The sequence below is a fragment of the Saccopteryx leptura genome, chromosome 6 (assembly GCF_036850995.1).
Source record: "Saccopteryx leptura isolate mSacLep1 chromosome 6, mSacLep1_pri_phased_curated, whole genome shotgun sequence".
Classification (NCBI taxonomy): domain Eukaryota; kingdom Metazoa; phylum Chordata; class Mammalia; order Chiroptera; family Emballonuridae; genus Saccopteryx; species Saccopteryx leptura.
In genome coordinates this window covers 28,957,910-28,970,006 of record NC_089508.1, presented here as the reverse complement: position 1 = coordinate 28,970,006, position 12,097 = coordinate 28,957,910, and the positions used below count along the sequence as shown (strand labels likewise).

General features: G+C 53.1%; 1 protein-coding gene across 10 annotated transcripts in view; it reads left to right on the top strand.

The window, feature by feature from the left end:
• Positions 1-12,097, top strand: part of RGS6 (regulator of G protein signaling 6) — a 542,558-nt gene that overhangs the window by 512,013 nt on the left and 18,448 nt on the right. For 5 of the 10 annotated variants that reach the window (XM_066388417.1, XM_066388419.1, XM_066388418.1 and 2 more), the window contains 2 exons: positions 2,365-2,454; positions 6,125-6,178. In XM_066388417.1, coding sequence (XP_066244514.1) covers positions 2,365-2,454; positions 6,125-6,178 — 144 coding nt within the window. Of the gene's footprint in view, positions 1-2,364; positions 2,455-6,124; positions 6,179-6,314; positions 7,131-12,097 lie in introns of those variants that run through there. The other 5 variants (XM_066388424.1, XM_066388426.1, XM_066388425.1 and 2 more) reach the window with 4 other exon arrangements.

Below are 12,097 nucleotides of genomic sequence, written 5' to 3'. Positions count from 1 at the left end.
CTCCTTCCCTACAGAGCAGGAATTGATCCGGCCGTAAACCAAAACGAGTATCGAGCTCGCAAACTTGCTGAATGTTAAATTCCAACAAGCATTTCAGTGAACCAAGAAACAATGTAAGTCCCACTAACATTTGACCCTGTGTTGGATGCTATGCGTATATGAGATCAAAACATATTGTTCCCTGGAGGAACTTAAAACTAGAGTGGGCTGGATTTTTGTCTGAAATTTGTACAAAAACACTTAGTGAGACATGTTCTCACTAAATGCATTAAATCAGAACACATCTGGGCGATCAAAGTCATCTCAGACGCCAGCTACTGTTGAACTGCGCGTGGCTCCTTGCAGGGGGCCCGTTCCCCGAGGAGGGCTGTACCCCCTGAGCAGGGCTGCACCCTGCTTTTGCAAACATGAGGAAGACTGAAGCTGATGCTGACACGGGTCTGCTGTGCTCCAAAGGAAGGTGGGCAGAGAGGGATGCACATGTGACCAGAGGTTTCTGGCTTTCTTCTTTCACTGTCTTTTGTGGTGGGTAAGGAGAGGGTCTTGGTAAGCCCTTGTCATGCCCCAGCTTGGTCTGGGATGTGTCAGCAGTCTGGCCAGGTACCTCTACACCGCGCCTCCTGCCCACCCCTCCCCTGGGAAGAGCACCCAAGGAAGAGGTCATCGGTGACCAGGCCTGAGCAGCTGCCCGCTCTCCCGAGCACTGGGGCTCTTGTGCAGCCTCACAGGGTGCACTGAGTGTACATCAGGGAGGATGCTTCCGTCCTGGGCCAGCTCTGCCTAGCCATCCCCCACCCCTCCTCACAGGCCCTCTCCTAGGACAACCAGGCCTTCCTGTGCAGCTGAGCAGTATTCCATTTCAACCAGTAAATAACCCTTTTTCAATGGAAAAACCCTCTTTTAACGGACTGGGCTTTCTCTGCCCTTAGTGAGGACAGATCTTTCAGGAAGGGGCCAGGGGGCTATAGGGATTAGCTGGCTGTCGAGGGTGAAATTCATTGCCAAAGCCAGAATGTACATACCTCCACGGGCCCAGGCGAGGAGAAGACAGCATGCCACAGCACCCGCCCTCCTGAGCGTGAGCCTCAGGCCCAGCTTCTTTACCATGCACCCTATGATCTGGCTCCAAGGGCACCCTTCCAGGATGAAATGGTGGCCTGGACATACACAACTGACCCAGTTGTATTGTATCATTGCATGTGCAGTTTTTTGTTTTTTTAATTAAACTTTTTATTTTGAGATGCTCCTGGATTCACATGCAGTTGAAAGAAATAATACAGAGATATACCATTTGTCCAGTTTCCCCTAATGGTAACATCTGCAAAACCGGAGTACAAGATCAGAGCCATATACTTGACATTGTTACATCCACTGAATTTATCAGATTTCCTAATTTTACTTGTACTCGTGTGTAACGTGTGTGTTTAATTCTGGACAACTCTACCACATGCATAAGCTGTGTCAAAATACAGAGCTTGGCCCTGGCCAGTTGGCTCAGTGGTGGAGCGTCGGCCTGGCGTGCAGGAGTCCCGGGTTCAATTCCTGGCCAGGGAACACAGGAGAAGCGCCCATCTGCTTCTCTGCCCCTCCCCCTCTCCTTCCTCTCTGTCTCTCTCTTCTCCTCCTGCAGCCAAGGCTCTATTGGAGCAAAGTTGGCCAGGGCGCTGAGGATGGCTCCATGGCCTCTGCCTCAGGCGCTAGAATGGCTCTGGTTGCAACAGAGCGACGCTCCGGATGGGCAGAGCATCACCCCCTGGTGGGCATGCCAGTTGAATCCCGGTCGGGCGCATGCAGGAGTCTATCTGACTGCCTCCCCGTTTCCAACTTCAGAAAAAAAAAAAAAAAAGATACAGAGCTAATTCCATCACCGCAAGAATCCTTCCTATTGTCTTTTTAACCACACCTACCTCCCCCCATTCACCCTTCTTCCATCCCTAACCTCTGATAACCACTCACCTGTTGTCCATTTCAAGAAGGTTACATCAATAAACTCATACAGTATGTAAGCCTTCTGGGGCTTTTTCACTTATTGTAATTCCCTGAGATTCACCCAAGTGGTCGGTGCCTCAATAGTTTGTCCCTTCTTGTTGCTCCGCCTGTGGTTTAATCACTAAGCAATACTGCGTCCTAACACGGCACCCAGGACATGATCCTCCAACGCCTTTTACTCTAAGGATAGAATACGTTCTGCTTGGTGTTTCTGAAGGGCACACAGACAAAACAAACATGGTGGAAGTGTCCCTGGGTGCACGTGGATATCCTCAGTGTGTTTTTTCTTTCCCAAAACCATGACTGTTGGGTGGTAATTCCCTGTAGCATCAGTTGACAGTTCCTTCTTGTGTCTTCTGCCTCCTTCTTTCCCAGGAACACATTTACAAGCTGATGAAAAGTGACAGCTATGCCCGCTTCCTCCGGTCCAACGCTTACCAGGACTTGCTGCTGGCCAAGAAGAAGGTATCTGTGGGAAGGGCAGGCTTGCCGTCCTTAGCGCTCTCAATCCCCGCCTGCTGCTTGCTGCTGGTGTAAAATGAGAACTTCATCCCTGGGGGGTTTATTTACTTTCTCTTATCTTCTTTCCCTTCTCTCTCTGCTCCCACTCCAACTCAAGACAGTGAGGGTTGTCACCACCCCGAGGTCCACGGTGCTGTCTCCACATGCTCATTATTTCCATCTGCCCACAGCAGGGAGTGTGACCAAACACTAAGGCCACAGGGGCTCAGTGCAGGAGTGCCAGGCTGGCAGTGACACCAGTGAGTCCCTTAGGCACCAGAGAGGACCTCTCACCACAGAGTCCAGGCCTCGCCCCACAGGCTGTCTCTTCGCTGACCAGCTCAGAGATGGGTAGGAGGCGAGGATTTGGGGCAGCCCCTCAGAAGACAGGAAACTTACAGGTTTCAAGGGGGCCGTCTGGTACCCATGCCGTTGCTTGGATTGTTTCTTCTTTGACACCCCCTTCCTCTCCCTCCCCCTCCCCACGTGTTCTTGTTCTCTTTTAACCAAGAAGTAACCACATCCCAGCTCCTTCCCTCTCCTCCACTTGGACTTATGTTATGTCATGGTTCCTGGCAACCCTTGGCACCTGGATTTTGGGGCGTTGGGGACCCTCAGCCTACAAGGGTGACCAAAGCAGGAACGAACTCAGCTGGGTTCCTGGGAGGAGAGAGGGAAGAGCTGGGAGGGGCATGAGGTCTGGGAAACGGGAGGCAAGAGAGATGGTTCATGGTTCCAGTGTGCCTGCAAACCCTCTGCACTGTTCTGCTCTGATCTGAGGTCCACGTGTGGTTACGTGTGTCTCTCCCTGCACCGAATCCCACGACTTCTGTGCCATGCCACTTAAGGAACATCAGCACCTTCATCCTTTCCTCTCCCTTCCCAGCCTCCCAGCCCCAGCCCCGGGCATGTGGGTGTCCATCTGCGCGCCCTCTCAGCCACGCCGCCCTTCTCTCTCTGCGTACTGTCGCCTCTGTGCCAGGAGCCTGTCTGCCTATCTGGTTGGTGCCGCATGACTCCAGAGTCTCGACAAGCCTATATATTCTGCTCTCCTACCCTCAGGGACATCCCGATAGTCTGGGGGACTGTATAGGACTTCTGGGGTACCCAGACTGTCCGAAACCCCACTTTCTTGGTCGGCTGCATCCCTTTTCATCAGGTGGCACTAAATGTGATGGCAAGTGTGAATACTGGCCTCCTGTCAGTTCTCTGGCAAGAGGATGGAAGTGGGGGGGCTCTGAAGGAGGGAGCTGACACCCCCACAGATGTCTCTGATACCCATTTTTTTCAAGGAAGGTTATGGAGACTTTGGTTATCTCCAGCCCAGATCTCATGGGAGAACGTCAAAGTAAGTGTTTCTCATCTCTTGTGGCTCAGGACCCTGAACTGATCACAACGTGGGGAAAAGCAGAGACTCCAGCAGTCTCGCGCCTCTGGGCCTGTCTGCAGCCCCAGCAGAAGTGAGAGGCTGTTCGGTCTCCTGTGGGTTTGAGCACAAAGGGAAAATGCAGCCCAGTTCAGGGAGCGGGGCTGACACCCTGTGCCTACAGGTTCTCCCGTAACAGGACCTTCTCAGAGAAGGTCACTAGAGTGAGACAGGAACCCAAGGCCTCCTTGTAAAATGTTACGAATGAAATAAGTTAAAATTATCCTACCAGCCCCCAAATTAAGGGATTTTTTGTGACAAAGCTCTTGCCGGCACCCTTTCGACAGCCAGACGTTGATTCCCAAGAAAAACAGTGACAAAACTCACTCCCCTCCTCCCTGGCCCCATTTCAACCTGTGAGTCTCCAGGTGTAGACTGGGTTTGTGACACGGCACTTTTCGGTAGGCCTAGAGCACTTCTGATTTCAGGGATGGGCTTACCATGTGGCACCAATGTCCCGGGCATAAAGGTATGTGAGAGTCACAGCCTCCTGCTAGAGAGGGGATCAGCATGGGCCTCGCTTCGCTGCTCAGAAAAGTCTCTGATGGAATCTGGAGACACAGCCCCTGATCCCGCACCCCCAACTCACCTTCCATGCTAGTATTTCCAAAGACAAGAGTAGTCACTTTGATGTTCCAGCTTCCCAAGGCGCAAGTGAGCTGCGTTTTGACGGCTCCTCTGGTACAATTAAGTACCAGTGACAGTGATTTTCTAGGGCAGCTTTGGAGACACGCTGCAGGTCAGAGCAACCTGACTGAGTCTGGCCAGTGTGAGCAGCAACCCAGAAGCCAGAGCGCAGGAATGACAGGCCCAGAATGCCAGCTGCAGGGCCTGGGTGGGACTGGCCTGCCTCGAGCCAAATGTATGCCACCGGGCTGCCCGCTGAGTTCTGTTGTCCCTAGAGAGGTTTGGTGTGGCACTCTGGGCCAAGCATGGGTCCTTCGGTCCCTTGTGCAAGGAGAGAGACCAGCCCGGGTCTGCAGTGCTGGGTAGTCTATGTTGTGTTTTTCTGCTGCCGTGTCCTGTCTGTCTTCAGGCAGCCAGCTGAGGGGACGGGGCACGCCTAACAGAGGAGCCCTCTGACCTGTCTGCATGCACAGGTGGCCACCCCCACCCCTGCTCCGGCACATTCTGAACACCCACCGACACCTGGCTCCTTCTTCAGCTCCTTAATTTCCATTATTTGCTGTGTGTGTGTGTGTGTGTGTGTGTGTGTGTATGTTTGTGTCCTTGTGAGTGTGTATTCTCTCCAGATTTCCTGGTCTTGGGCTCAGAGCCCTGGGCCAGGGCTCTAGGATAAACTAGCAGATATTGGGGTATAATTCTCTCCCCAAACTCCTTGAATAAGCAGGAAAGTTGGAGAATGGGTCAGTTGCATGCCATACCCTCTCCTCCTCTGGCAGTAGTGAGCGACTAGCCCTAGAGCGTGTTCACGGTCTGCCTGCTCTTGCCCCTGTTAGGGGCCCTCGGCTAAGAGACCCCAGAAAGATTCCTGAGCCTCCTGCAGCCTGTCATGAGCAAACGTTGGAAGGGGTTGCCTGCCTGGGTACCAAGAGAGCATTTCTTTCCAGAATACTCCTTCTGAAGCCCGAGACACTTCGCAAAAAAACTCTAAGAACACAGACTGAGGGCCATTAGGGAGCCATGAGGAGTCACTGAGGTCAGCAAATCTTCTAGCTGCATCTGGGCAGGAGACACTCAAAGCTATAACCCAGACCCTCAGACCCTTCTTGGCATCCCATAGCATCCCCCACATACCCTGCGGGCTCTGAGAGCTCACCTCTTCTATGCCTGGCCCCTGGGATCAGGGACACAGCGCTAGGGGCTCCTGCACATGCGCAGTGCCAATGGACAGCAGTGAGCGGGCAGCTCCAGCGGCTGACTGTGGACCACGCAGGGCTGCCGGGCCCCTGCCCTCAGCCCCGAGGCAGCAGTCCGGCCCCCGGAGAAGCGCACGCACACACCCCTCTCCTCACTGCTCCAAGGAGGCGGCGCCCTTTCCTGCGGGCTTCTGTTCTCTGCCTCCCACTGACCCCGCACCCAGCACTGGCCGCTTCTCTTGTCCCGTCTTCTGCGCCCTCTTTCGCTTCTCCATCCATTAGCTGCCGCTGCGCTGTTGAGAAACCACGTGGAAGCTGAAGATTTTTTTTTTTTTCTGTATTTTTCTCCCTACCATTTTCTTTTTTGTTTGTTTGTTTTTTCCTAAAGCCAGAAAGTGAGCAAGGTCGTAGAACCTCCTTAGAAAAGTTCACTCGCAGTGTGGTAAGTTCAGCCGGCTCTGTTCCCTCACGTTGATTTCGTTTCTCTGGTTTTCTCCGTTCTTTTCTGTTGTCATTTCCTTCGGGGTGGGAGGGAGTCCAGTGCTTTCCCCCTCAACACATCCCTTTTCTTTTGCAAGTGTCTGCAGCTTCACTTCTAGAGATGGATTTGCAAAAGACCGAGCGGCCCCCTCTGCAGAAGGTGCACACAGGGCCGCCCAGCCTCGAGCTGCGCCTTTGACCTTCTGTGCGGGGCTCAGAGGACGGACCCGCTGCCCTGGGGGCTGCGCGGTTTGTGCATCTTCTGCAGCAGCCCGGGGAGAAGGCCACCGAACTGTCTCGTGAAATAAATTGGCTCAGCACCGTAGCTCATCTAAAAAAAAAAAAAAAAGAAAAAGAAATTCCAAATTTCCCTCTGTGATCTCCGGCAGTCACCCGGGAGCGGGTCGTGGGCGGCTGCTGTGGCTGCGTAGGCGGCTTTGGCGTGTGCAGGAGGTGGCCGTGCTGCATGGGTTGTGGCGATGTGGTCTAGCTGGTGTGTGTTAGTGGCCTCTGCATGAGTTACCGCCCTCGTGAGCCTCATTTGCATAGTGTCACAGGGAGAGGAGGGCAGGATGCCCCGGGGTGGAGGGAGAAACAGGTCCTGGTGCTGGCCCCTTGCTCCTGGGGACAAAGCCTTCAGGCGTCAAGATGGGCTACAGGTTCACTGTCCCTGTAGGGAAGTGGCCTTACCCCATGCACCTGCAGTTTGTATGGGGTGGAGACCAGCCGAGTGGCACATAGGAGACCCCATGGTGACAGATGAGAGGGCTGAATGAATAGGTCCTCCCCCTGGTGCCCGGCAGAGATTCTGTACTCTGGTCTTCAGCACAGCACAGACCCATCTCCACTGAGTTCACAGTCCCCAGACGGCACTGTTCATTTCAAAGTAGAAGGAACCAACAACATGGCGGCCGGAGAGCAGGGATCCCACGAACTGAACTGGCCACACTTCTCTTCCTAAGGGTAGAAGCCTGCTCATGCCAACTTGCCTTTTTCCCACTCTGTTGAAGAGGAAAGTCCCCGTAAAACCTGACTACTGTGTGATTAGTATCTTTATTTCATCCTTTGAACATAAAAATCTAAGCATTCTGGGTTGAAAGCAACCTAGTTGTTCACCTACCATAGCTAGATGCACTTTAACCGAATTTAAACATCACTGTGAACTCGCTACCTGTAAACATCCTAGTGGCCCTAGTGGGTGGCAATGACAATACGTGGGTGCTCACCTTTTCTCTTCCTTGGTCTTCCCTCATGAGAAGCCAGGACTTGCAGAATCTAAGCCCTGCCGGTCCCCTGTCTGTCTTCATGACTAGTTTGCCATGGCCATGTGGCTGCCCACCCCAAGAAGGTGCCAATGTCATCAAAAGGCGAGGCCTATAGAAGTCCCTCCACTCCTGGTGGTCTGATAGAGTGGTAGGAACCCATTCTTCTGTCTTTTGAGGCCTAGATGTGTGGATAAAGGATGTTTAGAAATATTGTCAACAACCTCAGCATGTACTGTGAGGCCACTTAGGCTGTCAGTACAAAGGGCCCGTGGAGGCCCTTCCAGCTGACCCCCTGCGCCAAGGGTGCGAGAGAAGGAGACTGGTTCTCGGACGAGACATTAAACCATCTCCAGGCTGCAGTGCATGAGAAGTGGGTATCAGGAAAGGCAAGAATGATCTTGATGAAACTGTGAAGAGCATTTATTGATGTCCCTTCTTCCCAGAAGCGGTGTTGCTTCAGTGGTTCTCCAAGGTCTGTTAACAAAGCGTTTGGAATGAGACAGCACCAGACACCTTCCCCGTGTCTGGAGTGTGCCCATGAGAGAATTTACAGAGGTGGTTTCAGGGCCGGATGAGGGAGGAGAATCTCCCGAGCTCTTGAAATTCTTAGTATCTATGTGATGAAAGACCCAAACTTCAAAAAAATAATACCCTAAATTTCCTGCTGTTCTTTTATGAAGACTCTAGTGGGCGGTGCATTCTGATGTTCCAGTTCCAGTGGTGGAAATGGAGACGGACTTGCACTCACCCACCCCTGCTCCTTGTGCTCTTGGGAAAACCCCACATCCCCACAAGGGACTGAGTCTGAGGGAAGAACCCATGACTGTAGAACAATGGCAACTCTCAGGGCATGTGAGGCTGGATCCCAAGAATCGGGTCTCAAGAGCTCAGGGTTCTAATCAAATGGAATTAACCAACCAATATGTCTTGCAATTGGATAGCCATTTTTCTAGATATGATATGCATAAAGAGCTTGATTTCTATAAAAGGTCTACACGAATATTTCATCTGCTGCCTGCTGTGAACTATAAAACTCAATAAAAGTCTAGTTCAATAGCATTCTCATGGTGCTGGGAAAGACATATGAAAAGACCACCCACGTCAGGGGGCTAACAATGGAAAAATGAAGGGCAGCTTGCGGATCAAGGATGTGAGTTCAGCTGCTATTTAGGACTAATTGTTGGTAAGAAATATTGATCTAGGTGGTTGGTTAGCTCAGTTAGCTAGCTTATAAGACTAAATCTGAACCCAAAATTCCCCCCATGCCTTGGTCAAGGAGAAACATTGGGAGAAAGCAAATTATTCCTTCCAAATCTTAGGTGTATTATCATAAGTGGAGGAGTTACTTGTTCAAGGTGACAGATGCCCCCTCTTACACGAGATCCTGAAGTTCATGGAAGTGGCTAGGGTCATGCTTGTTTGGGTGCAGAAGGGGCCTGGCAACCCCCCAAAAGAGGTAGTGCCGTGTGAGCTTCTCTTTCTGGTAGAAGTTTCCCTCTGAGTCACCCAGAACTTGAACATACAAAGCAAATGCCTAAGGATCTGCTGTGCCAAACATTGTGTGGTTTGGCGGCCAGGAGCCACCGCACCCGCATAAAGTCCCGCTTATTTGACAGGAAGACCCAGGTTCAGAACCAGACATAACGGACAGTTACAGCATGGCACAACTAGCCCCTATTGTACTTTTATCAAAAGCAGAAAACAGGACTCCCTCTGATAGGCCCAGCTCCACACAAGCACAGCTGGCCAAGCAAAGCACAGGCTGGATTTCAGCTCCTACACGACCCTCAGCTGCCCTCTGCAGTGAATGACTCACCCCACTGTATGTGGTGGTCCTGGTCTGAGGAACCCCAGTCTCAGGAAGAGCTGTAACACATAGCAGCTTCTCAAAGGGGGCCTCCAACATGCATGGCCTCTGGTCAAATGAATGGAGCCCGTCTCTCCCTGGCCCTATCTGCTGGGAAGCTTCCTTTCCCAGTGGCTGTAAAACGTGAAGCCACAGCAGGAAACATCTGGCTTATCGTTGTGGGTTCCCTTTCCATCACCTGCCATCTCCTCTTCGGGTTCTTTGTGGGGAAGTCCCAGGCATTGCTGACTGGGGGAGGAGGAAGGTTCTCAAACTAAAGACCAAGCTGCCGTTCCCTGTCGTCTTCCTGACTTTGCAGTTGACAGGTGAGGGGGTGAGGGTGGCCAGAGCTGCCAGGCTCGCCCTTCCCTATTCTCTCTTACGCATGCTCATTATTTCTGGTCTACCACCAAGGGGGGAGGGCCGCACCAGGAGCTGACTCTGCTGTGTGTGTGTGTGGGGGGGGGGGGGGATGGGAGAAGGCAGAGTAAGCAAAGGGCCTTTAGCTAAGACTCAACAGCAATAATTAGATTGTCCTTTTTGGGGTAGTGGCCAAAGTCAGCCAATGAGAACTGGAACCTGGGGAGGAGAGGCTAGAGAAAGTCCCCTGCTCCTGTGTACAGTTCCACAGAGTGATGGCGCTTAAGTCGGGAGAAGTGGCAGCTCCAGGTGACGCTGGCATTAGCCTCCCAGGACGCCTTTGCCTGGGAGCTCAACTGAATCCTCGACCGCTCCCTCGAGAGCCTCCTCAGTGTAGGTTTGGGTTCCAAAGACGGGAACCGGGGATGCTGGTGTCCGAGCCAGCGATACAGAGGCCACAGGGAAGAGCAGAAATGAGGACAGGGACCAGGTATGCTCACCCCCTCCTAACACAACGGCACAGTTGAGCTTTGTCGAGGTGTTCCTTGGAATTGAAACAGCAAGGGCCGGGGGCTGAGGGGGGCTTGGCATGTGCCAAGTGGCATCTCTGTGACAGGCATTCTGTCCTGCCTGCCAAGGAATGCAGCGGCCAGTCAGACAGCGACCAGGAAGCTCTGGGAGGCAGCTGTCACCCCTCCCCCTCCCCTACCTGCTCGCCCTCTCCCGTTCCTCTCTCCCCAGCTAAAAGCCTAGGAGGAGCTAATGAGAGCTAAAAAGCCAGCAGCTCACCCCACACACGCCCTTCCACCTAGCTCTGCGAGAAGCCTCCACTCCAAGCCCAGGTGCTGAACCAGAAGTGGACGACTGAGGTTCCTGGCAGGCGAGGCGGAGGGCAGACACCCAGGGTGTTCAGCCAAGCTGGCATTAGCAGCTCCCTCCCGGAGGATGGCGGACATTGCTGACCCCTCCCCCTCAGCCAAGCACAGGGAACAGCCATGCACTCTGTTGGAATGAGTTCTCAAATACCTAGACCCAGCAAAACCTCCAGAGGGCTTCAACTTCAGTTGAAAAAACATACTTTCCAGCCCTCAGCAAGGGACGATTGGCTAAAAATCTTTATGCAGGGTTGGTTTTGATTGCAAATAGTCCTTGGGCCCCTTGGGGACCACTGGGCCACTGACTAGACCGCCAGGGTCTCCCATATGAGAGACCTGAGGTCCAGCAGTGACTGCCAGCCTGCCTGGTGATAGAAGTGGACTTCCACAGCAGTATCTGTGAGGGGAGGCATGAAAGTCTTCCTCGTCGGGGCAGCGAGGACTTCTCCTGGGGCTCTCTCCATCTCCTTGGCAGTCCTCGTGCAGGGTGGCTGCTGTGTCCAGCCTTAACCTACTAGCTGTGTGGCCTCAGGCAAATCACTAGCCCACTCTGAGCACTGGTTTTCTCCTTTGTACAATGGCTTGGACTTTTCCAGCTGGTTATGTCTATACATCTGTGCTTCTCTCCATCCTCCATTTTCTGAGCTGTGCTAATTAATCATTCTCAGAATGAGAGAGGAGCTGCCTTCCTGCCCAGGAAGTGCCCACCAGCCTCTGAGGCCAGGAAGGAAGCCATGGCTAGAACAGCCCTCAGCCAGGGCATTTGAGGATAAAGCACCAGAACTAAGGGTGTCTCAGGCTGCCTAAGGCACAGGCTCGCCCCACCAGTGCACGGCTCAGGGCTCCCTCACACACTGTGAGCCCAGGAGGGCAAGGTTGCCAGTTCTGCAGTCCCCTCCCTCCAGGATGGACAGCCAGTCTGGTGCGTGGGGAGGCGGGGGTTGAGGTGTGGGTGCGGCCGCATCGCGGTGCATTGTGGGGCATAGGAAGGAACGAAATGTGAGCACTTGGGGACCTCAGCATCACCTTGCCACTCACCTGTCGCCACACTGCCCGGTTCCCTGGAGAACTCTGGGCCAGCTTGTCCCTGTCCTGTCTTAGAACTGGGCAAAAAAAGGTTAGCCAGCCTGTGCAGTCCCGGCTACAGTCAGTGGTAGGTTAAGTCTCCTCTGGGCTCTCCCTCTCTCCATCTTGGCTCCAAGTAAAGTTTGAGAAAGCATATTTAACATCATAGGTTTGTAACTGAAAATGTCTGTTTTTTGTAAACAAACTAGGAAACATACGACAAGCGAATCAGCTTGGCTGGAGGGAGGCAGAGAAGACAAAGGGAAGGCACGATCCAACATGGCGGGGATGGAGGTTCTTCCGCAGCTGGGGGGGGGGGTGAAGTTTTTGTTCATCAGAAAGGGACAGTGATTGTCATTTTTGAGTAACTCAGCCCTAGGCCCTGCCACTTTTGGGGGAAAAGGACCACCCCTCCCTCCCCCCTCGCCAGCTGTTGCAGTTGATGGTTCAGCCTGTCAACCAAAAGCAGT